The sequence below is a fragment of the Micropterus dolomieu genome, linkage group LG21, assembly GCF_021292245.1.
Source record: "Micropterus dolomieu isolate WLL.071019.BEF.003 ecotype Adirondacks linkage group LG21, ASM2129224v1, whole genome shotgun sequence".
Lineage (NCBI taxonomy): Eukaryota > Metazoa > Chordata > Actinopteri > Centrarchiformes > Centrarchidae > Micropterus > Micropterus dolomieu.
Genome location: NC_060170.1, coordinates 18961002 through 18986305, shown reverse-complemented (window position 1 = coordinate 18986305; position 25304 = coordinate 18961002). Strand labels below are relative to the sequence as shown.

Below are 25304 nucleotides of genomic sequence, written 5' to 3'. Positions count from 1 at the left end.
GATATATATTTTCTTAAATAAGAAACGATAGAGTATATAAAAATATTTTTCTATTAGTGCAAAGCATGGTGGTATAAACAGCTTATTTAATGACCACTGGTCGCCTATATACGTAGGGTGTAATAATTCTCACTATAAATATAGTGAGTAGTAAGTGATTTTGGACACAGACTGTGTCTGCAGCTTGGTAATCTTGATCCTGTTGCATTACAGCTTTTAGTGATGATGCAAAAGATCATTGTTCTATTGTGCAATGCCTCAATAATAACTGGTCGAGAGAGGCTCACTTTCTACAAGATAACAGAAAAAACATGAATAAGTGAAAGCTTTTTCACATGTTTATTACACCATTGTTAAAACTCCCCAAGCAAACCTGTGGTGGAGGGAAAGTAGTAAGAAATTGATCCTACACCACACTTTTCAGAATTTTATTTTTAAAAATTCAAAATGTGAACTAACATTACTGACAGAATTTAAAGAAGCAACAGCTCTGACGTCAAAGACGTCTATGTGCAGAGGCAGGTAAAGTAGCCAAAAACTGTACTCACGTAAAAGTACTGTTGCTTTGCAAAAACAAGTACTCAAGTAGAAGTAAAATTAGTTATGAAGATAACTACTTGAGTAAGAGTACAAAAGTACTTACTAAAAAAATACTTTAGTGAGTAACTGAGAGTAACTCAATAAAAACAATGGGTCTGTTTCACCAAGTCTTTTATTTGATGTGGATGTGATTAGATTTAAGATGGTCTTCCTCAGGTAAAGGGAAACAACTTCTGTTGTCACAAGTCATCATCTCCTGATTTTAGATAACCTGCCACATGTACACCAGGACAATATTCCCAGTGTGTCTCCATCAAGTGTGATTGCAAAATATTGCATTGCTTTTATAGTCTGTTAGTACTCCAATAAGTAAAGATTGTTTAAAAATAAATTTTGTTGTCTGATATTGTGATTTGGCATGATGAAATTATGATTTGGCAAACCACTCAAATAAGGAGATAATGCTGTGAGGTTTCACAATTTATTGCCTATTAAATACAGGTGTATTTGTTGTGTGTTTGACAGAGAGGACCCAAAAGCAACGCTCAGGATGAACAGGTTTTATTAAAGGGAAAAAAGGGGTTGAGGGGGAGGGAGAGGCAGATGCCGGGGAAACATGGGTGCGGGGAACGGAGGAGACTGAGACAGGTGAGCTGGGGGGCACGGGGAAGAGCCGTGGAGGAGGTCCCAGGGGAGAGGGCAGGGTGGTGAGCCCAGCTGACACAACAGAGGACAGAGGTGAGTGAACCTGGAGGGAAGACCGACAGACAGGGTTAGACACAGGGAAAACCAAGAACAGGGAAACAGAGATGACATAGATTACACAAGAGCTTGAGTGATAAAGTGGCACCAGGTTAGGAGCAATGACGATCAAGCAGTGATTGTGTGGAGAACCGGGGTTGAAGTACTGGAGAGATGAGGCTGATTGCTGGCAGGTGTGGCAGGCAGAAGAGGAGGCTGATGAGGTGCAGGTGCGGACTGTCTGCACCTAGCTGGGCTCAGGAGCAGAGGGAGAGGGAGAGCACACACAGGGAGAGGGGAGGAGACACAAACAGGCAGGCCAAAACAGGAGGGGAAAACAGAATCATGAGAGAAAAAAAAGGAGAAATAAACAGAACACTCACCATCAGCCGGGCTGCCACCACAACAGTGTTCTCTTCTTCATGTTTACCTGAGGAAGATCATCTGTGGTTTAAACATTACATCAGTCACATCCACATGAAATAACAGTAGTTTGTCTTTTTTGTGTGTGCATAATTTGGTCTGTCTTCATCAGGCTTCTTACACCAATGAGCATGACTAGTTAAATGAAGACTGCTCAACATTGTTAGCTTGAATATTTCCATTAAGGCAGAAAGCAGGATGAGTTTTTAAGCACGATTTACTGTGGGTAGCTATTAAACAAAGTCACATTAACACAACAGACACTGCTCTCTTTCAGCTCAGTGTCAGCATGGCTTAGCCTGCTGACTTCACAACCGAAACAGCTGTTACACCGAAATCTGTGACCTATCAGATTCTGTGACTACACCCAAAACCTAAATAAATAAATAAGTATGGAAGTAGCCCGATGAATGTCTCCAAATGTAGCAGAGTACTGATTTTTCTCTAAAAATCTAAGTAAGAGTAAAAGTATGATGCATTTAAACATACTCTGACAAGTACCATTTACTCAAAAACGTTACTTGAGTATCTGTAACGGAGTAAATGTAACTCGTTACTACCCTTGCAGAGAGATATCTACTTAAGTTAGCATGCTAACAAGCTAGCCCTGTCCTGTCCTGCTCAGAGGCCTGTACCACGAAGCAGGATTTGAGCTTATCCGGGTAACTTCGGGGTTAAGCCTGCGTTTTCAGTACCACGAAGGTGGTTCACTTCTTACCGGGGCAGATCGCCATGGTAACGGCTAACCTGCTCCGGAGCAGGTTATGTTCCAGATAAGAGATCAACTCTGTGGAAACGCCGCCTACTGACCAATCAGCTCTCTTGGAAAATGACATCACCAACTGTAGGAAATCCCACAGGCTGTTTTAGCCAATAGGCTGCTTTCTGTTTGCAGCGGTGATCTGGAGAAACTCTTGACTATAGCGATATAATCCTATATTGTTATGTGAGGCTGAATATTATGAGCAGTTTGGTAGGGATATTGAAATACAAAATTTTAATATGAACGTAGGCTATCTATTTTAGGTTAGTATAGCTTTCTTAGGCCTACTACAGAGACTGTAGTCATGTTCGTCCCCACCTTTTGCGATGTGGGCGCAAAAGGTGGGACAGTGAGTTTTCAGTAGCCTAAATGTTGAGATTGTCTTTCAACCACTAGCCTATTTGAGCACATTTTATGGCATGAATGGAGTTTTCGTTTCCTTGCTTTATGAAGTTAATTTAGAACAATGTTTGGACACTTTTGAGTGTGTTAAATAAATTAATATTTTTTTAAGTGACGACAAGTTTTTTAAAGTGAGGTGGAAGACCACTTATTCAGTGCCCGAGTCTTTTAATGTGGAAACGCCGACACAGCCGAGCTGAAAGAATAAGGCTGATATTTTCATACAGCTCATAAGAACACTTTAAATCAACGCAATATTATGCCTACGCCTGTTTATTTAGGCACTTAACACTGTCTGCGATTTTCTGTCTCCCTGCATTTGTCAGATGCAGGCGTGCTACTGTCGTATTTCTGTAGTGTTACAGTTTAATCGTTGTTCATAAAATATGACGCTCTGCTGACAGTGGACTTGTTCATGTCCGCGATTGGTTATCTGCTGCTAACACCGCCTCTTTTATGTGAACGCGCTCCCGGCTGGATTGGGAAACCCTGGGTTGATTTACGGAGTTGGTATCCTGGGTATGTTGAACTCGCTTCGTGGTACAGGCCCCAGGTCTTCTAGTTTCAGCAATAAGTTCACCACATTACCCTCCACAAGCTCTCAAAGTGTTATTATTTTATTATTATTTGTTGTCATTTATAAAATATAGTGTCAGCTGTACACCTGTTGAATTCTGTTGAGTTTCTCTCTGTCACCAAATGAAGTGCCATTGTTGACTCATTGTAAAACAAACTTCCTTCAAACTCAACAGGAACAAAATAAAACTCAAAACGGTTGTGGTTAGTTTTCCACTCTAGCAACAATCACCAACTCTGGTTTGGTTGTACTAAACTGTTAGCTCTTAATTCACTGAGTAAGGTGAAATAATTCAGGCTCTAGCTCACAACTAGTTTGGAAACTCATCATGGTCTTTACATGTGGCAAGTGTGGAAACTTCCAGTGCAGATACACTGAGCAGGAAACATCTTTTTTGATAGTTAAACTTTAGAAATTAATGAAAGAATGAAGGCATAATGCAGTATATTTTTCAATAACTCAAAATAGTTTCATTTCATTTTAATTAGATTTCTGGGCTTGAATGTTTGGGTAAACAATGTTGCCAAAGCAAAAATTCAAATATGTAAATAATAAACAATAAAATAACATTTTAAAAACAAAAGAGAGAGAAAAAAATAAATAAAACAAACAAAAAAATAAAATATGATTACATGGACTGATCGTTCTCCCCTACTATTGTGAGTATTTCATGTTTACCGGTAGGCTACTCATCAAAAACTGGATTTAGTTTCTCTCTCACTCTCACTTTCATATCACACACACACAAAACAACGTGCATGTTTTGAACAGAGACAGAGAGAGGTGGAAGAAAGCTGAGACTGCTTGTGTGAAGTAAACCCAAAAGCTAATCTCGGCAGCGAGGGAGCGCGCGTGTCTCACATCCAGCCTGTCCCGTCATCCCCTCCCACCCCCTCGCGCCTCTCGTGTCTGCCTCTCTCTCTCTCTCTCTCTCTCTCTCTCTTTGCGGGATGGCTCAAATCAAATGCGGAAGTTGACACCCAGGAAAGCTGCTGTGCCGCACCACAACCAAGATGAGTGTTGTTGACATGACAGTTGAGCAGTAGCAAGGAGACCAAGCGGTGCGTCGGTGACAGCGAGGCGGCGAGACCGCAGGAAGACACCAAATCCAGCGCCGCTGAACTGGACCTCAGACCCGGGGATGTCTTCTGTGGGCAGCGCAGACCGACGGGCTTTCGCTCTGAAAATCAACAGGTAAAAATGTCCTATAGGAAGCTCCGGTTGTTTTGGTTCGAGGGTTAGTTAAGGAGTGAGTTGGTACCTCCCCAGAGATCTGGGAGGGAGCACTGTCTTGACATTTGGAAGGGATTCCACAGTGGAGCAGGCAGCCACATGTTGTGGATGTTAATGCTGCAGGTTAGTTCACTTTGTCCCGGAAAAGAGCAGCCTGGAGGAGCCAGGAGAAGAATTATTTCAGGACATATTTAACTTCTGGTATTAGTGACAGCCATGTGATCAATCATGAATACATCCATTTCTAGGCTCATTATTTACATAATTCTCTGAAGTGAAACAGTGGTGAACCTTCTACACCAAGTTCACAAATCCATTTTCTATCAGAAGTCATTTCCTCCTCACGAAGGATGCTGATTCTATATCTAGTGTTTCTAATATAATCATTTCCTGTGTTGTGTAAGTTCTGACTGGCCCTTAGAGCTGAATGAGCAGAGATGTGGTCATAGTTCCTGCTGTGACACTGGCCAGGTGTGGAGGAAGTATGTACATGTAAGTCCATTGTGTACCATGCCTCCTCTGCGGTACGACTCATTAAGACAAATACACTAATACTTCCTACCATGAGCAGCACAGGCATAAAGCTTCTCCGGGGCTAACTGGTCAAACTGTGTGCCTTGTTGAACATTTTGCGCGTGATGTTACCGCAGTTTAACAGTTGGGTTCATTCACATTGTGGAAGTGGATAAGGGCAGAAACTACATTTGGTCAAATTTAGGATGGTAAATGATGAGGCAAATTGTTTACGCTCACTTTTGTAGTCCACAGTCATGTTTTAATTCTATTAGAGCACTCTTAACCAAATATCTGTTTGCTTGCTTCTGCAGCTTTGTACCTCTTAAGTGTACCATCTAAAACTTTGTAACTTAGGTGTAGATGTAAGATTAATATTTTATTCTCTTACATGAGGATTTTAATGAATCGGCACTGGAGATTTTTCCAAAATAGATTTAAAGTAGAGCTACAACTAATGATTTTCTTCATCAGTGATGGCTCTACTAGTTATTTTCTTGAATAATTGATTTATTTTTGGTCCATAAAACGTCAGAATACAATGAAAACTGCTGACCAACAACTCCAAAAGTTCAAAGTGATGTCTTCAAATTATGTTTTGTCCACACGATTAAAGAGTTATTAATTAATTAATTGATTAATGTCTCATCTCAGCTCTAGTCTAAAGCATTCATTTGTTTTTTTCATGTTTTGTGTCAGTGCGAAATCCTGTCCATCACCACAGTGAATGCACCATACTCTTGTTTTTAATAGCCAGCAGAAGTCTTGGAGACTTGCTGTGCTGTGCAGAGCTGAGCTCAGCTGCTGAGGGAGGTGAGGGATCTTGGGTCACAGCCTGAATCCAGTGATGAGCCAGCAGAGGGGCTGGTTAGAAGATGCTGTACTGTAGATAAGCACGCTGTTGTGGAATGTGTGGTTGCAAAATGTTACAGCCAGTGAGTGATGATGCAGCAGACGCAGTTCACTCACTGACAGTGATTTCTCGAACTGCTTTTAGTGAGGACAGGCTGTTGGCATTTTGTTTAGTGATTCAGCAACATTTAATAGATACATAATAACAGAATTTCAGCCCATACCAGACTGTGGACACAATACAAAAAGATCAGACTTTGATATGTGTGATTCTTGTCTAGCTTCCGATAGTGGACAGAAATAGTGGTAGAAATGTGACAGAGAAGGGGAACGACATGCAACAAAGGTCCCCTGATCAGACCAGCTGATGTCGTGATTACATGGTCAGCGTCTTAAACACCTCGGCTACTGGGACACCCCTTTATGTGTAATTTAAAAGAATGATCAACATGTGACCTAAATTTTATGTGCGTTGGTCAAATAAACTGCAAAATAATGTAGTATATGAAGGGAAACAACCTAGATAGTCATGGCAACAAAAGCCGGACACAAACAAACCACAGTGGTCACAGATTGAAACTGCAGTGAGTAGCAGGCCGGAAAACCTGTTAATTGCCATGCAAATTAAAACATCCCATATATGTAGGGGTGTTTGCAATTGTGAGACAGTCACATCGGGTTTACAAAAGGAATGCTCTTTAATCCGCCCCTAAATATTCTATATGTGCTCATGAGCAGTTCCTCTCTCTATCTCTCTATCAGGATGGAGTGTGAAGGATATCCTGCACACTGTGGACACCGTCTCACTCCTGTTTCACTTCACTTTTTTTGTTTGTGGCAGTTTTTAAATCAGGAAATGTGTGTTTCTTCAGAAGCACATGAAAAAAGGGGAATGGAATAGAAGGGTGACCATATGTCAGTGAAAAAGGCAACATGCTAACATAATAAGTGTGGCACAGTGTTCAGTTTTGGTGAGCAGGTCGAAGGTAGCTGAACACACACATGTTCTACTGTTCAACACGATGTTACTTACTGGCATATGGTAACAGGTGTGAGGGCAGCTGGGGCCTCTGTCGTTCAATAACTCCTAAGTGGCAGGGGGATCTGGATTGAGTTGCATCTGATTTCCTCTGGGCTCTGGTTAATGACATCTGTTAACTGACTGTTGGTGGGCCATTTTGTGATGGGGTGTGGTAAAAAATATATACTGAAAAACATTTGATAAATGACTTGCCATGTGGTTAAAGCATTAAATCTCAACCAGAAGTTGTGTTTTAAAGTTTCCACACTCACTTTTTCTTGCTTGGAGCCGCCTGTGACCTGAGACCTGCCAAATGACCGCTGTGTTTGTGCGTGCCTCCCTCTGACAGGAAGCTGAGCCGTGATGGTGCTGATAGCAGTAAGACCCATTAAGTCTGGAGACATATGATAGTATGAGACACACAGTGGGGGCATCCCTTTGGTCTGCTTCCCCCTCTCTTGTCATGTATACCACACCACTCTCAGTTATCCTGCGTTTCTTTTTGGCTCAGATGAGGTAGAAGGGTTTTTCCTGGCTGTTACATGCAAGCTAAAGAAGCCTCCCACCACCTCTAGTGGATTGACTTGATAATAATGATAATGATAGGGATAATTGGAGACTGACTAAGCAGCTTGCCTGCTGGATGAGGAGTAAATACAGATAATTATGAGTAGGAATTATAGATTTTCATTATCTGGGGTGGGCTTGTTAATCAGAAATGTAGCTTTGAGAAGAAGTGAAACTACAGTTTTAGAGCAATTTGAAGAATGCTTGGCCAGTGATTTGCACACGCAGCAAGTGCAGGCGTGCCACAAACAGCATGACGTAACAAAAAGGGGGAAATCTCTTTGTAAAGGGGAGGGCATGATGAAAGATTTATTTTCCTTTACCTTGAATCCGAGCCCTGAGACCTTTCAGAAACCAACCACCAACCAAGTACATATCTGAAGAAATACTCAAGTCACAGGAAGGTTAAATAGCTGTTTGGCAGCTGATGATACTTAGCTTGAGGTCTAACAGCATTACTGACAGATTAGATGTATGTTTGACAGCTCATAAATACTTGAAATAATGGGGTCACGCACAAAGCAGTTTTATCAAATGTTATTTCATTCTGATTAATGATGAAACATTTCTGGCCCACTGGCCTTCCTCATTGTCTTTGAATGAGAGACAATATTATTTTCTTTCTTTAAACAGAATGGTCTAATTAACAGTGTACATGAGGTCAGTGTTATGATTTTTAATATATTTTTAGCTCTTTTACTAACAAAGTTGGGGCGGCTGTGGCTCAGGACGTAGAGCTGGTTGTCCACTACTCAGATGGTTGGTGGTTCGACCCCCTGCTCCTCCAGTCTGCATGTCGAAGTGTCCTTGGACAACAACAAAGTTCTGCAAGGGTGAGAGAGTGTGAATGGGATTATTTTGTGTTTCCTTTCTGATAAACCGTTGGTGCCTTCCGTGGGGGCAAGGCATCAGTGTATGAATGTGTGTACGAAGGGGTGAATGTGACATGTAGTGTAAAGCGCTTTGAGTGGTTGGAAGACTAGAAAGGCGCTATATAAGTGCAGTCCGTTTACAAATTACCATTTACAAACAGGATAATAGTGCCAAAAATGTGCTGAGTCTTGATGTTTTTTAACAGTGTGCCTACTCTGTCATCAGCCCTAATTCATAGCTGGAGTTTGCTGTCGGTTGTAATTCTACCATTCCCCGGTAGCAGCTGTTTTTAAGAGTGCCTTCCCCATCATTGTTTAGTATCTCTTCTAATTATATCTCATGAAAAAAAGACAAAGGAAACTGGTAGTTATTGTCATCAGGCTGTGTGTTTAGCTAAGAGAACACTTTCTTGAGGCAATTCAAATGTTCCATCCAAAGAGGCAGCATTTACTAACATTTTGCAGTTGCTTTTCTGTGGTTTAGCTTGATCTTAAGGTCTTGCATCATGTTCTGTACTGACAGTCAGTATGTTTACATGCACAAAAGAAATCAGGTTACTCTGAGATATTGGGTTACACTGGAAGTCAGATAACATGTTCACGTGCACTGTGGTAATCTGAATACTCTAAAAAAGATGATGATGATGTGACAACAGTGGCTGCATTGCCAGTAAAGGGCAGTTAAGGATTCTGATCGCTGTGCTGTACTTTGCTAAGGTATGTAGCCTTTATTTGAATTGTACGCTTAACATGTTAGGGAGTCTCTTATGCATTGCTCAGTAGAGTTTCAGCTAATACTGGTTTGCTGATGCTTGGCTGGCTCACATTTTATTTTAGGATAACATCATCAGACTGAAAGAGTGGTGGTGGAGAATATGCCTTTCGGGAAATGCCACTGTGGTCATTGTCAGAGACCTTAACCCTGCGCAAAAACTTCAGAAGCTGCTTTCAAGACCAAAAATGTCAACTTTAGTAACAACTGTTTTTACAGACAGGGTCGGATTTATATTAGGACAAGATGGTGTTGCTACGTTGCACTGAACTCCTCCGATTCAGTCCTCTGGACCCGTATTCACCAATGCGCTTAAGTGTCCCCTCAGCTAACAGCACTGCAGGTATTGTTGACAGTTAAATATTTGTCCCCTTTTAAAGTGTTGTCTCTGGGTTGATCCATTGTAAGAATTTGTAACTTACTCTATCTTAGTGGTTTTGTTAAAAAGCCACTGGCAATACATTGCTTTTTGCTGGGTTTATGACACAAGCTGCTTTTGCTGTCATTTCACCAAAATTACCAAAGTCCTTCCCCCTGCTTTTTGTCTTCCTGACAAGAGCAGTTTTGTTTTTTATGTAACAAAGGATGCCAAGACACGGGCCAGATAAAGAGAATGACAGATGCTGTCTGCTGTGACAAGCTGTTTGTCTACTAGTGGTCAAATAATGTGTGCTTGGCTCTGCTGGTAAGAGCTGATTACTGTTTTACTTGCCTGGTCTTTTTATAGACAGGCCTTGAATGTGTGTCAGTGTATGCAAGTAAGCAATCCAATGCGTGTATGCATGTGACAATGTGTGTGTATGCAAATATTACTTTAGTGCATGTCTTGTAATAGTACGGGGTGGTATGTATAAGCTTTGTCTCTCCAAAGGCAATGAAAGATGTAGGGGGAGGGCACATTAGTGGTGGAGAGGTCATGGGCTCAGTCTGTACACAGGGTAGGGCGTGTTTCTTTAGAGGTCAAGTTATGAGAAGTTTATACAGGGTTTAAATTGCCTTGGGTACAAGCTCAATACACTCAACAGACAATCTGCCTTTGGGCAAGAAAAGGCATACTCAGATTGTTTTTCTTTCTTTGTCAGAGCAGAACATTTAAACTCATACAAAGACTACTCTAACTGCATAGGTTCTGTACCATAGGCTTGTGTCTTGTGCAGTGGCTATTTCATTTCAGCAGTACCTCCTTTCCTCTGCCATTTTCTTTATAAAGTGGCACAAGCTAAAACCAATCTGAACAAAGAGGAGATGTCTGAGGCGGATGTAATAACTCTGGCCTCCTCGCTAGACACCTGGTGAGGTGGAGCTGTGAGGAGGGTCATTCCTTGTGTTGACCTGAAGCTTTCTGGAGCTTTAGTTTCCTAGTTTTACCTGCAGTGCCTTTAAGCTCCACTGGCTTATGTGATTCGACACATGGCATTACAAGGAGCAACTCGGCATTTTTAAACAAATAAAAAGTGTGTACGCGTGAAGGACTTAAAGTTGCTGATGTGCGGGTGGAAAGTGGGGTGTATATGTGAGATCCCCCATCAACCTCCATGTTTTGCCGTGCAAAGCACAAACATACTGCTCTAATAAACCTGCTTAGTGGCCAGCAGTGGAGGACTGTTGTTATACTAAGCAGCCGCAGGTGTGGGTGTTTGAGTTAAAGGGTAAGGGATAAATACCTGTTTTGGTTAAGAGTGACTTTTACATAAGTTAGAATTGCATAACAGTTGATAAAGTTGCTAAGCGTGTGTGTATGTGTGTGTGTGTTGTGTGTCTATGGCTGCTCATTGTTGTAATCAGCATACATGTGTGTTGCAACATGCTTCATCTGATAATTTTTTCAGGGCATTGTGCACTGTTCATGTGCACTTTTGCACTGTTGTTGGTTTTTTATGTTTAGGTGATTTGTCTTTCCTGTCCCTTGTCTTTGTTTTTAAATGACAGCGGAGCAGATGTGTGTTTAGATAAAACAGTGCTGCACTGCTGGACTTTGCTCTTTGTGTAAATGTGTATACTGTTCTCCCACACATGCTTTTAACCTCCCTGGCATTCAGTTATTGTATTGACTTAGCATGTTATGTGATTGACAGAGGAAAGTGTTATACACAGCATGCGCACGGATCTTTGTCTCAAATACAGAGTATTGTTTTAAAATGAACTGTAAACTTATCTAGCTTTTATTCTTGAAACGCAAACTGGTTGTTGCTGCAGAATGTTAATGATATTAGTTTTCAGCTGTTTGCATGAAGCTGCCTCACGGGTTTTACGTGCTTCATGACTGCACCCTCAGTTGTTTTCACATGCGGGCATTCCACCATTGCACTAGTGTTTATGTGTTTGTGGTGGTAATTAGTAACAGGGCTCTTGTGACAATGGCCATAGGGACTAAATGAACCCATGAGATTGACCACAGGGTCACCAGTCGGGAATGTGACCCATTTACTTAGGCCTTCGCCCTCTAACTCTCTCCTGTGTGGCAATGTTGCAATAAACTGTTTCTGACACTTGCACACGCAAAAATACATACAAATATGAGCGCTTTAACACCAAATAAAGCATACACACATAGTAAACATACATACACAAGCTTATACACACAAAACTGGCCTTTCATTGTTGGACCACAGAGAAGAAAGCAGCTATTGTGTAGAGTTTGGTAGGGCTCAAATGATGTGGTAGATTAATTACAAAGAAATCGACATGCATGAGCTCAGTGTCTCATTGAGATGAAATGTGGGCAACAAATTGGGACAATCGCTTTGTTCTTGTGATTTTCCCTTCTTTTTGGAGAGGGCTACAGGCAGACAGACGGACAGACAGACAGACAGACAGACACCTTCCGTATCTACCCAATATATTTGAATAATACTCCATTCCTATGTCATGTTGATTTCCTGCTCAGTCTGACCCTTAAATCAGGACACCATATTTATTCCACTGCCTGTATGGCTGCCAGCATGACAAAGCCTTTACACAGCCAGCAGAGATGTGCTTCTGTAGAAAGCGAACAATGGTTTGAATGGAATCACCATGGCTGACCAATTCAAACTAATGCGAGTAGGAACAATGGCGGAATTACTGTTGCCTCTCTCATTAAGATGCACTGTATGCATGTTGGTGGAATTGTGCGACAGAAATGGGTTTTACATGATGTTTTCAGTGCCTGCTTCTATACAAACATTAACCTTCAAACGTCCCACAAATGTGCTATACCATATAATACTAATATATGTAGTAACTGGTGTGTAAACCTGTATGTGTTTCCATGTTTTGTTCCAGGCACAGTTCTGCAGAGATCAGACGAAACTTCAGTGGGAACTATGGCTTTAATCACACCCGAACCAACTCCAGTGCTTCGGCAACAGTGTACCTCACTGTGGTGAGTTTCTCTTCTATAAAACAATAACTCATTTTTATCTGGCAGGTATTTGTTGCATTATCAAGGGTATATATCTTTGATTGAATTACAGAGACCTAAAATAAAGCGTTCTTAGTCCACCTGTCAGAAAGGAAAATAAGTAATAGCAAGTTTAGCAAATGACAGATTTTTACGTACACTGTTACTTGTCACTGTCTAACATGTTAAGTGCAGTTAAGAAGATAAGCAGACTGCAAAATGAATGCTGTATATATAATGTTACTTCACTTAATACTGGTGATGTAATGCTAGTTGAGAAGAAATTCATAGAGTGGCCAGAAGGGCAGCGGAGTGTTTTCCTGTAATGCTGCAGTAACACAGCTTTAGTGTTTGTGCTTACACCACCAAAGGGCTTTAAGCGTATCTTCACATCCTCTTTACTGTCATTAGTGCTGAGAGTGTCTGACTCAGTGGTGTCTAGTCCTGAAGATTCAAATTTCAATCATAGAAATTCTGCTACAACAGCTGTCTGCATTTCTGCAAAAGAGCTGAGTTTTTTGTTTTTGTTTAGGAAGAGAACTTAGTCATGGCTTAACATGCTTTTCTTAAAAACAGGGCTGACACGGCCTGTTCTTTGATTTGGAAAACGAAGTATCCCTTAGTTTCTGCAGAGGATTGAATGCAAGTATGACATGTTGTTTTCTTTCCTCTTCAGCTGAAGCCTAGCAGACAGTTAGAGTGATTGCTGCTCTCTCAAGCAAGCATACCGAATGATGCACAGTAATTCTTTGCAGGGATTTGTTCCCACTACACTCTTAGTCTCTCCACGGTACCCTCTGAACCTCTGTCTCTGCCTCCCAGAGTCATATATTCCTTTTTCAGTCTTCCTGCTTTTTTCCCCTATTTCTGTCTTTCCCTCACATTTCTTCTCTCTCGGCTGCCCTACATCTCTCATTTTAAGTTTTCTAAAGCTCTTTGGCGCTAAGTCTCCTGACATATCTGTGTGCATGACTAACTGAGCTGAAGCCCTTTGATACTTTCCCAGTGATGATCCTTGAGCTCGTCAGCTGACAGGGTTTGAGGAGGAGTACTTGGACCATCCATCCCAGCCCAGCTTGTAGTATGCAACACGGTTAATCTCTAACCTGCTTGGGAAATGGGTCAGTGCCTTGGCTACTAACAGACGCTGGATGGGGCCTGCTTACCTTGCAGCTTACACGGGCAGATCTTTAATATGGACGGATTTGGGATGCGGGAGAGGGGTTTTAATACTATAATCTCCGGGATGATAGTTTCCCATTATTCAGCAGTCGCGTCTAGCACAGGGCTGAGGGAGGGATGTTTGTTGAGAGGAGGGAGGGATGTTTGTTGCACTTGTGAGATGGATCACTTTGTTGATTATCACAGTTATCACTCTGTTGCTCTAACACTATTTTTAGTTCCTAAATGTGAGGAGTGTTGGCAGATCTGTGTTGTTTGTTGTAGGTTTAATGAACAAATTGAGAGATTTTGAGGAAAAGCCGCATGTGTTTTCATGCATGTGTGCAGCGGCTGTGTGTATATGAGCAGCATGCGTGTGTGTGTGTGTGTGTCTGTATTTTCTCTTCCTGTCTGTTAAAACACCAGTTGATAGAGGGACGCCTTTCTGATGTCACTTCCTTTTATGTTTTGTGGTTTCTCCATTTCAACTCTAACACTGAACGCTTGAAACTGCTGTCATGTCATTTTGTGGGTTCAAACAGTCAGGCTTAACTTAAATATTCATTTAGATTGGCTATGAACACCTCTTCTTCTACTTTTGGTAATGCTGATTGTTTGTTCTCAGATCTGCTGGAGTTCTTATCTTCTAGGAATATGAGGATCAATTTAAAGAGGATCTGTGCAATGCATTGTGGCTTAGTTTCAACAAAAAACATTCAGCGTCAGTAGGTGCACACTGTAGGTTCCCGTATCCGGAGTGCGCCATTTTGTATGCTTCCTTTTTTGGTGCCGTTTTTCAGTTGTCAGCCGGGTAAGTCTTCTATATCCATATGAGCACAGTTGTCCTTTAGTGAGACATTAGAATGAGATAATTGGCAAACTAGATTGAGTTTTATGTCCTAATTCAGGTCAAATGTGGCTGTATTTTGTAAGAACAGTGTTTGTAATGAGTTCTGAGTCTGTTTTCCGTCCCTGCTCATGTTTGACAATGTACACTGAGAACAGTGATGTTGGTAAATGCATGTGGTTTTTTAAATGGATGAATTTTATTTAAGTAAGGCTCCAGTAGTAAATGATATAACATTTATTGGCTTTGAAAATGTGTACTTGTATCAAAAAAGTTTATTCTAAATATCTTTTGTTGCATGTATCTGCACAGTAGTTTGCAATGCTTCATACAGGTTAAACAATTCTCCTAAATAAGGTATCACGATTTTAATCACCAATGAGTAAACAGATAGAAAGTCTGGCTGTTGATTTGGCAAGGAGAGGTAGTTACTTGCTAGCACCTCTCATGCCTCCAAAGAGCAGCAGGCACTGATCAGAGGCATGCATAGATTTGCATTCATTTGTTTTTGTTAGACTCTATACGACACAAGAAAAAGAGGCCATGTTACAATGCTTGTCTGAACTTTGAGGCAGAGAGCCAGAGAGATGCACACAGAGAAGCTGCCAGTGCAGAGACACTGTTGAGGTTCACGCCTCCTCTATAGAAAAGGAGGAGTTGAAGGTTTTATCTGTACTGTAGGTCTGCCATTTAAAATAATAATGATACAGTTGTTACATGGCTGTCTGTGTATTCTTTCCTTCTTGCGTTGCATGCTAACCATTAATACATGTGGTGCATATAGCTATTGAGTGCTCATCAGAGAAAAATATCCTTAGGGTGGATTTGCAAAAACATGTCTGAAGGCCAGTGGAATTTGCTCTGCTTTTAAAAGTTGAATACAGCAATGACTCACCTTGTTGCTGCAGTTATCTCTACATCTTCTCTGTGTACAAGTTATCTGTTACTGTGTACGCCATTGGCTGGTTTGGCTCTGGACTTTTTTCTCTCTCAGTCTCCTGTACACACACTTTCTCTCACATTCAGTCTTTCACACACTACCTGTTTGTCATGCAAATGCTTCCTGTGTGGGACAGTGTGCACGATTAAAAGCTTAAATATTCTTTTTGGATGGTGCTAAGGCAGATCTTCTCTGTGCATTGTATTTGTTGAGACGCTGAGAAGGCTTTTCTTTTATCATTGATTATATAGAAAATCTTTCAGTATGATATTGTGGTTTATGTTTATTTCCTAGCTTTTGCCTACATCAGCCTGCAGACTGTAATCAGATTGGAATTCTGCCCAGTTTGCTGCCACTTTTCACAGAAACACCTGCTCCATGCAGGTCCCCCTTTTACCCCCATAGTCAGCCCGGCACCACAAAAGGGACGTGTGTTATCTCATCAGTTGTGTTTTTTTTTTTTTTTTTCTCCTGTGAGTTCTTTCTGATGATGAAAAGCATGCCTATTCTTCCCCTTTAAGGGACAGTGAGAATCTGTTTCACTGTGTACACTGATGATTTGAACAATATGTGCTGATTTCAAATGAAAATTTCAGCCCATTTGCACTGTACATAAAAGTGATTGCAGCTTTGCCTTTGATCTGCTGTAGCTCTGTAGTGTGTGCTGATAGAGTTTATGTCTAAAAATAGGTTTACTGAAAAAAATCACCTGGCTGTCTTGATACAGGCCAGTTTTGTTCTAGTTTCTATTTATGTATGTGCTCCACTCTTTTGTTCCACGTCAGGTATGAGCTATTAGAAAATAGTCATGATTCAACATGTTTGGTTGGTCCCACCTCCCTTGCTATCTTTTCCCTCACTACTTCTCTGCACTATGTGGACTGTACAAACTCATCAATCACCCTTTAGCTTTTCACAAACTATCAATCTATTTTGTTGTTTGCTTGTTGTTTTCCTTTTTTGTAACCCAAGACCTCCTCAGACAATTCTGAGGCAGTGTCTTGGTATGATTTAAATTTATGCAAAATAATTAATATTCATCCATAGGAAGCCCTTTTGATCATCCACACCACTCTGATGGTAACCCTTAAACGGCACTTAAGCAAATATTAGTCTCCATCTGTACCTCATGTGATATTTGTTGCTACATGTCCTAAATCTTCCCTTCCTCCATCACCCCTTCGTTCTGCAGCCTCAGTCGTATGAAGCAGTGGAGCCGCTGGACCTGGAGGAGTTCCTGATGTCACAATTAAAAAGTGGAGACTCAGCCCTGATGCATGAACTTGGAGACTTCCCCGACGATGACCTGAAGGTGGAGCATGTGGAGAAAGAGTGTCGCACTGTTCGACACTCTGTCCCCGAAGATGGGTGGGTCACAGGATGTTTGGCATTGACCATGAAAATAAATTCCTCCCTAAAATGAAATTGGCAAGCTTTTAGAACTGTTTGGTAAAAAGTATTTCAGAAAAGATGTTTAAAAAAGTGTAGAATAATTACAGAAGATGTTTGTTTCAGCACCTTGCAGTTAGTTAAAAGTCAAACGACAGTCTTCATGCATTCAACTACTGAATCCTCGTTCTACAAAGTTTTGGTCAGATTGATTTTGCTTACAGTAAAAGTTGCACACAAAAACATCTCATTTGCATTCCAAGGTGGTTCTCAATTCCATGCAGGAAAGTTGATCTTTGAAATCTGACTTTCGCAGTATAAAAAACAATAACTGTTTTGTCAATACAATCCCACACAGCATTTACTTGTCCAGCACCTTGACCATGAAGTGCAAATTAAGATAGAAGAGGAATGTCAAGTTTCCAATTGTCTGTGAATGTTTGCATACGTGTCTGCACGAGAATGTGTGTACATGTCTTCTTATCCCCCTCCTCCTTCTCTTTCCTTGTAGAGTGGAGTTGGATGCACATGTGAGAGACTGTGTAAAGAGTTACACCCAGCCGTGGCTTGTGGTCTCCAGAAGGTAAATCTTCTACAGAAACGCAACCGTTACAGTCCGAGTGGTGAGGACTCTCAGAGTGGTATAGCTGTTTGGTTCCACATACAGAGTAGATACCTTGACAGATACCTTTTTGAAATGACAAAACTGAATCTGTTTGGAGTTTCGAAATGGAAAACTAATAGAATGTTCAGTGTTTATCCGCTTGTTGTGGATACTCGTGTGTATGTTGCAGTATTTTAGCCACAGAAATAATGCCCTCACCGGTATTTTAACTGTGACACTCTGCAACACGTGCAACTATCTGGGAAGTTGCATGTGTCTGTGAAACAGGAAACAAGAGGCTCAAGAGAGCCTGATAAACTTTATTCACTGGGATCTTCTGTTGAATACTTTGTAGTGTTATCTCTATTGCTCTCTCTCCCACACACACTCGCATACAATACACGCGTATGCTGTGAATATATTGCGTAAGGCTTCTGTTTTTGTTATCTAGTTTGATTAGAAGTGCAGAGGTGTATCAGTTGTAACCATGCACGTTGTTTTTAATGTGTGTGTCGCTGTCCGGATCTTTGACCGTGTGTGTGTGTGTGTGTGTGTGTGTAGGTGCCAGGGGGATGGCTGGAGCACATATTCGGAGCGAGCAGGCCTACACAAACGCCTTCAGAAGCAGACCTTTGAGTATGACGTCCAGCCCGAGAACCCACAGCAGAAGCCAGTAAGACACGCAAACACAGCCAACCAAAATTTGAACGCACACAGCCCCCGTCTGGAGTTCCAGTTATATATGAAAATCTTCATTTAAGAAATCCACACTAACATCCTTACTCAAACCCGAGTCTTTTAAATTAAGAACCTGAACTAAGGTTCCTACGTATAAGTTTGACTCAACCTGTATCTTAACCAACAATCTGTTACTCAATAGTAGCCTTCTTCAGAAACACTTCTGCAGAGCCACTCTTGCTACACTGGAATAATTCTTCACTTCTTTCCTTCTTCAATAAGTCCTGTCCTTAACAATTATTTAGACATGTCTTGTTGCTATTGTGTCAGTCAGTCTACTATTGTGTATCAGCACTTATTAGGTCCAATTCTACATGTGCTTGTTGCTGTTGAAATGGTTTTTGGCTTGGTTAGGTTCCTTTTTAAAGTGAGTATACTAAATAAATTATTCCAGTTCGGGTTGAGCTTAGTATACACATTTGTATTAACTTTATTAATATGAAGCTAAATTCAAATGAATAGTGACATTTTGGGAAATTTGCTTTCATATAAAGTTTGTCCTTGTAACAGAGTCACTCTTATGTGAAGCTACAGCCAATAGAAGATTGAGTTTGCCATATTAGTTTAATTAAGCAGCCCGGCTCTCCAGAAACCTATAAAGATTACAAATGAACATTTTGTACCTTGTTTAATTTGTACACAAACCGAAAAATAAAAATAACAATTTGTAGCTGTACTGGAGGGTTACGTGTTGGAACTATCTTCTGATGAACAACAGCCAGGGGTTACTTTCTGAAATCTATTTGTTTTGTGAGATTGCTATGCAACCAGCAGATGCACTGTGCAAAAGAGCTGGCCAGAACGTTGAACTGTCCTCGAGTAAGCCCCATTGAGATTACAGAATGTCTTTTCCATGGGAGCCCTTTCCAAGATAGCAGCAATAGTGTTTTAAACAACATACACACAAACATGAAACAAGACACAGAGTATCAATTCACAAAACCATAAGCCTAGGAAGAGGAAACGCATCTAGCTAAGGAATCAATTACTCTGTTAAAATGAATTGTCTCAATAAGTTTTGCATGTGTGTACAGACTGTTGAGTTTTACCTCAATACAATTTCTTGTCTGTATCTCTACTACCTCCATCAAATAAAGCCAAAAAATACTAATAAATATAAACAATGAGATACCACATGTTAATTATTAATTAGTGTGAGTAGGGCACTGGTAGTTGGATTTTTGAAAGCTTTCAGTCTTTATGCTAAGCTAAACTAAGCTAATTGCTTCTGTGCTCTGTCTCTATACTCAATGCACATATATGAGAGTGGTACCAGACTTCGGCAAGCAAATAGGTGCATTTTGCCAAATTGTTTGTTTCTTAAACAGAACTACAAGAAACACTACTTTGTAACGTTGCCCTTGAATACCAATATGTTGCACTTAGTTAAAGTGTCTTTTGTGAGAGGAAGACCAGTAAGTGAGAGCAGTATGGTAGTCCATACTGATCAAGGCTTTAGAGAGACGACAATACTGAATGTGAAATGTGAGGGAGGGGTGGGAGACTGGGGTGGGAGGTGCTTTAATAATGAACACAACAGCGTTTTGTTATTCCTATCACTCGTTCCACTGTGGCTCTGTCAAGTTTAGTCAGCCTGGCTTACACAGAACTAAACCTGAATATTATATACTCTCATCCCCTCTGTGTGTTTAGCCAGATAGTCAGAGAGATGTTGTGGTTAAACACATGGTATTCTATTTTTTTCTATTCTACTATTTAAATAAGCTTACGTCTGCATGGCTCAGTCCTTTAATTTCATTTCAGATCCTTCCCTAAGTACTGCACTGACATTTTTTCGAGCCAAGTTCCCATCCTCTCTCACTTCCCTCTCTAGCTCTTTTGTCTAATAGCGGCCAAATCCCCTGCTCCCAGCATCAGACAGTCCCGGCCAATCCAAGTCCCAGTGAGCATCACACCCAGCCTCTGGCAAGTTACACAGCCATCCCTGGGTAACATCCCCCCCCCCTCCCGTCACCCCATCCCTGCCAATTCTGGTTAATCACCCAAACCAAAAAGCCCTAATTACCGCTGCGGGCTTCCCATGATCTGTATGCCAGAAAGAGAATGACAGAGATGGGAAGAACAGAACTATTGTCCTTCTGAGCTTAATAGGTTTTTTCTGTGGTCCAATCTGGTTTAGCAATGGCCCTGGGATCATGGTGTGATGGTCCCTTGAAGCCTCAACAGGGGGAAGCTTCACCAGGGTGGACGCTCGGTCAGTTGTAGCCTTTGGTTGGAGCGCCGGGATGTGAGATTGATGGATGGTGGGAGGAAAGAGATAGAGGGGTGGCAACAGGGATTGTTTAAAGCAGGATGTAGCATGGTAGCACTGAGATTATGCCCTGCCCTGTAGCTGAGTCTGAGTAATTCCATATGATGCCAGTGCCAGCCCGAGAGACCTCTTACCAATGGGCAGAGGATGCTCCAGTCAGCTGATTTTATTACAGTTTTATGGCAATGTATTAGAAATTACAGGTTCTTCTTAGCACCTGGCAAGTGAAATAAGACTTGAAATAATATGTGTTGGTACTTTAAGCCACAGGCACAACAAAGTTTTAAAGATGCTCAAAAAGTATTTGTTGCCTTTGCTTCGCTTTCCCCGGCATCCCAAGGAAATAGAAAAAACTGTTTATTTTAATGTAAGAGTTTGGATTTATTCGTAAAAGATTGTAGAGGTTGGTGATATCAATACATGCTACATCCTGTATATTCCATCCAAAACAGCAGAAAACAAGGTGGAGCTAACAGAAGCCACAGGGCAACAGAGATATTTTGTACAACATGCACATCAGAAGACATCTTTTATGCATTTCTGATGCTTGATTCTCCACTTAGACCTAACTCGTCTGAGAGGATGCATTTGAGTACATTTGCATATCAAACTGTTATATAAAGTGAGTAAATTTAAAAGCTTTAAACTCATGCCTCTGCTTGGTGCTCATCTTTGCTGCTATCATTTTTGTCTGGCAAGCCATCAGCCTGCTGGAAGATCTTTGATTACAGAACCTGTTCAGCTCATGTACACTGTATTGATATCCCTACTGACGAGTCAGTCATACCACTCCATTGTATGCAAAAAGTTAATGGTCTTATTTCCTGGACTGTATTGGCTTTTTTGTACATTACTGTGAAGATACAACAAGAAAACTGCAAGTTTATAACAAAGAAGGAAGCACCTGCTGAACATTTTTATATAAAAGACTCCTATCACATCACTTTATGCAGCATGCAGCGAACATAAACATGAGCCTGTGTTGTGTGTTCTCCAGTAAGCCTTGATCAGAAGATAACAGAGACTGTCATTGTCTCCAAGCCAAAACAGAAACTGTCTAGACTGCTGAAGTGCCCGTTAGCTGTTTGCTGTGTGTGCTAACAACATAACCATGGAGGCTGCATTTTTGCAGTATATGTTGTTGATGGTTCATAAAATGCTGTGGAAGTATAGACCTGATATTCTGTTGTTAGAAAATACATTATAGATGACACATTTTGTAGTTTGATCAAACAATGGAGGAAGGTTGGGAGATGTAAAGCCATGGGGGAACACTGGGGAGGAAAATCATGAATCTCTTGGAAGTTCAGTAAGGTTGGCAAGTAGTATGCGTGCCTTTTTTTCCATTTACTCAAACCCCATTTAAATAATATTGTTTAAATGGAGGAAGAACTACCTTTTGAACAATTATCCATTCTTTACCCTGCACCCATTTTCTTTGATGTCTCTTATAATAACATCCAACTTGATATTTTGCCTTAATACCCCCTCGTCCTTTGTTTTTCTCTCATTTTCCTCCCCCCCCATTCTCTCTGTCCTCTCCCCCCTCTAACCCCTGTCATCACCCTTAACCCTCTCTTTCTGTCCTTGCCCCAGGTCAAGTCTCCAACTCTAGTGGGGCTGAGTGATGACTCTGGCCGCACACTGACCTCCTCCGACTTTAACTTGCGGTTTTTGACCCCGGACAAGAGAGTGGAGGGGCTGCTGGCCTACAGCAGCCACGAGGAGCTGGACCGCATCAACCAGGATGCACGGCAGGGGACCAGACTACCCGAGCTGTTTGCTCTGTACCCACCGGCCGATGAGGTGAGATATAGATGGAGTTAGTACTGTCATGCTGTAATATACATGCAAGCATGTGGGAACCACGTGGGTTTGGGTTAGTCTGTCACTCTCTTTGTTCCCGATTTTGAAAATATTTAAGAAGGCATACACACCAAGATGCAAACTAATGTGAGCTTCAACACAAAATCAGTCGTACACCTTCTCTCCAATATACCACGCTTCATCCCCCAAGTGCTGTTGGCCCTCTTAGCTGCATCAAGGGGGATCTGATGTTGTCTCTGGTTTATCTTTAGTCTGTCAATATTCATGAGACATGTGAGAAATAATAACTCCCATAAATACAAGACATTACAACAACATTACAACCATCTTTTAAAACAATACTATTTTTTATTTTCACTATTTTCTTATATTTTATAGATGATTAACTAGAAAATAATCAGCAGATTAATATATAATGAAAATAACAAGTAGTTGCACACTGTCTCTGTTCCTTATAAAAGTGGACTCTATACTGCAGGGAAAATTACATGTGTTCACAATTAGTATTTGAACACTTGTGAATCTTGTTTAAGATCCCAAATCCCCTCCTCCATTTCTTTTTGCATGGTTTAAAATTTTCTCTGCTATTGTGTTCCAGGAAGATGCCGTAGAGATCCGGCCCATCCCTGACTGCCCCAAAGAACACACTGGAGACCGCATCCTGGTCCGATGCCAGACCATCAAGTATGTCATACATTTTCATGATACTGAAGAGGGAGGGGTTAAACAGATGCTATCTGTTTCTTGTTGAAGTTGGACAAGGAACCAACAGTTATTTGTGTGTTAGGGAAATGTTAATGAAAATGACTTTTGCTTAGCGTTTAACATACAGTACATTCTTTATGTCACATCTGATCATGACCTAGAAGTCAAGGCGGTTGTTTTTCAAAAAGGCTTTGTAGTAGATGTGACGGACAGCGCAGTGTGGGAGAGTGGAGGAGTGCTGTGCAATGGTTGCTGTTCTTCTCCAGAAAATAACTGTTTCTCCCTCTCTCTTTGGGATTTTGACTCTGTGTCTCCTTCTTCAGCTTTCTGTCAGTCATACACACACACACACACACACACACACACACACACACACACACACACACTCTCTGCCTTTCACTCTTGATCTCACTTGTTCTTCTTGCAATCCATAAAAATGCAAATGTTTTAGTTCAACTCATTTCTCTGTTTGTGGTGGTTTGGAAACTTCATCCCCTTAACCTTTAACCCTCAGTTCAAACATTTCATCACTTACTGTAGTTCATTTTGTTGGTTCCTGGTACAACAATAATCTACAGGAATAGAATAGAATATGAAAAAAAGAATCTAAGCACAGCTAAAGGAAAAAACAGAGTACTAATGTTAAGCATGTTATGTATTTGTCTCTCTTGCTATTATTAAATTACTTATTTCCTTTTCCTTCTTGGATTCATAGGTTTGAGATTGACATTGAGCCCATATTTGCCACTATGGCCTTGTATGACCTGAAAGAGAAGAAAAAGGTAAGACAACTTTGCTTCATAATAGTCCTTACAATGTCGTTGTTGTCTTAATTGTGCTTCTAATGTTGACTAAAAGCATGTTATAACATGTCCTGGAAACTTGTGTGACACGTTCACCGTGGCAAATATAGTGCCGGGGTTGGACAATAAAACAAACAACGAGCTGTAAATCTGACAGCAACGATGGGAAATCAAAGCACAAAGGCAGTAATACAGAGGATTAAAGGCATAATCCACGGTCCAAGTTTACCCAAATGGTATCAAAACTCCCTCAATAATATACGTGTCTGAATTCATAGTTAATAATTTTCAAATGGGACATTCAAAAGCAACATAGATTATTTTGAGGCTACTGTTCGTAGTGTTGTAGTGCTAGACATTGAACCCCAATTATTGCTGTTGGTAACAATTTGTGGTAATGTAGCAAGCGGAAGCATCTCAAAAATGAAGACATTTGTCGAAATGAGAAAAACTTCATTAACAGAAAGGAACACTGGTCACGTGATTTTGATGGCAAACTACAGTCCTAAAAATGCATTTCGGGGAGAGTGTTTACTGCAAATCTCAAGTGTTTCTGGTCTTTTTTCCATCCTTGTGTCGTAGTAATTATTGTGTGTTATGTGCCTCCTGTTGATGCGGGGAGACCCTCGTAGTTTATTGGCAGTGAGGGATCAGTGTAATCTACAAGGTTTCATGTCTCATCATCCTCACATATTTATGCCCCCCGGGGGTCGTCATGTTGTGAGCCATTTGCATGTTTTTTTGTGGATTTACACAGCTGGATAGTTTTTTGGGTGAAGGGTTTGGAAGGATTTAGTTTGTGCTTAAGTGCTCATAGATCACTCAGACGAGATGGGGTTTTAGCCATCGGTCTTGCCCTCTTCTCAGCGCTGCCCAGCTGCTTCCTATGATGATGGCTCTAAGATGGTCTGATGGGTAAAATGATGATTTTGAAAATGGTCTATCTATAAGCTGGTCTTCGGATAACACAAACAGTATAAGTTGTGCACTGTAATGAAATAGTTTGTATATATGTCAAAGAGTGTACTGTAAGTTGAGAATATCCATGAGAGCAGAGCTCAAGTGTCACATTGTCACGGGTATTTTGGTAAGGTTGACTCATTTTATTATGTGTTTAACCAAAGTGTGTCCTTGTGGACTTCCTGCCTATTACATTAGGCACAGACTGTTGAGGAGCTATGAAATATGTCTATACCTGAGTGAAGGAGAAACTGTCCAGCTTGTTTTGTCAGTTTGGTTTATTTGTAGAGGAACTATGAAGCATTTGCTGCTGACCCATTTATCTCTGAATATCTCATGTTGTTAATTTCTTTTTGACTTTCTGTCTTTCTCCAGCTCTCTTCAGTTCCCTTGTTTCTTT

General features: G+C 41.0%; 1 protein-coding gene and 1 long non-coding RNA gene across 5 annotated transcripts in view; one reads left to right on the top strand and one right to left on the bottom strand.

Moving 5' to 3' along the window:
- Window positions 1-1085: 1085 nt before the first annotated feature.
- LOC123960438 lies at window positions 1086-1527 on the bottom strand. The gene is made up of 2 exons (XR_006822523.1): window positions 1391-1527; window positions 1086-1288 (listed from the first exon to the last, which is right to left on the bottom strand). It is a non-coding gene; the product is annotated as an uncharacterized LOC123960438 (long non-coding RNA).
- A 2883-nt stretch (window positions 1528-4410) lies between these two features.
- Window positions 4411-25304, top strand: part of dock8 (dedicator of cytokinesis 8) — a 54773-nt gene continuing 33879 nt past the window's right edge. For 2 of the 4 annotated variants that reach the window (XM_046035155.1, XM_046035153.1), the window contains exons 1-8: window positions 4411-4640; window positions 12541-12640; window positions 16799-16974; window positions 17507-17578; window positions 18161-18272; window positions 22206-22415; window positions 23035-23120; window positions 23857-23923. In XM_046035155.1, the coding sequence (XP_045891111.1) occupies window positions 4588-4640; window positions 12541-12640; window positions 16799-16974; window positions 17507-17578; window positions 18161-18272; window positions 22206-22415; window positions 23035-23120; window positions 23857-23923 (876 nt within the window). In that variant the 5' untranslated portion in view covers window positions 4411-4587. Of the gene's footprint in view, window positions 4641-12540; window positions 12641-13286; window positions 13305-14493; window positions 14631-16798; window positions 16975-17506; window positions 17579-18160; window positions 18273-22205; window positions 22416-23034; window positions 23121-23856; window positions 23924-25304 lie in introns of those variants that run through there. The other 2 variants (XM_046035156.1, XM_046035157.1) reach the window with 2 other exon arrangements.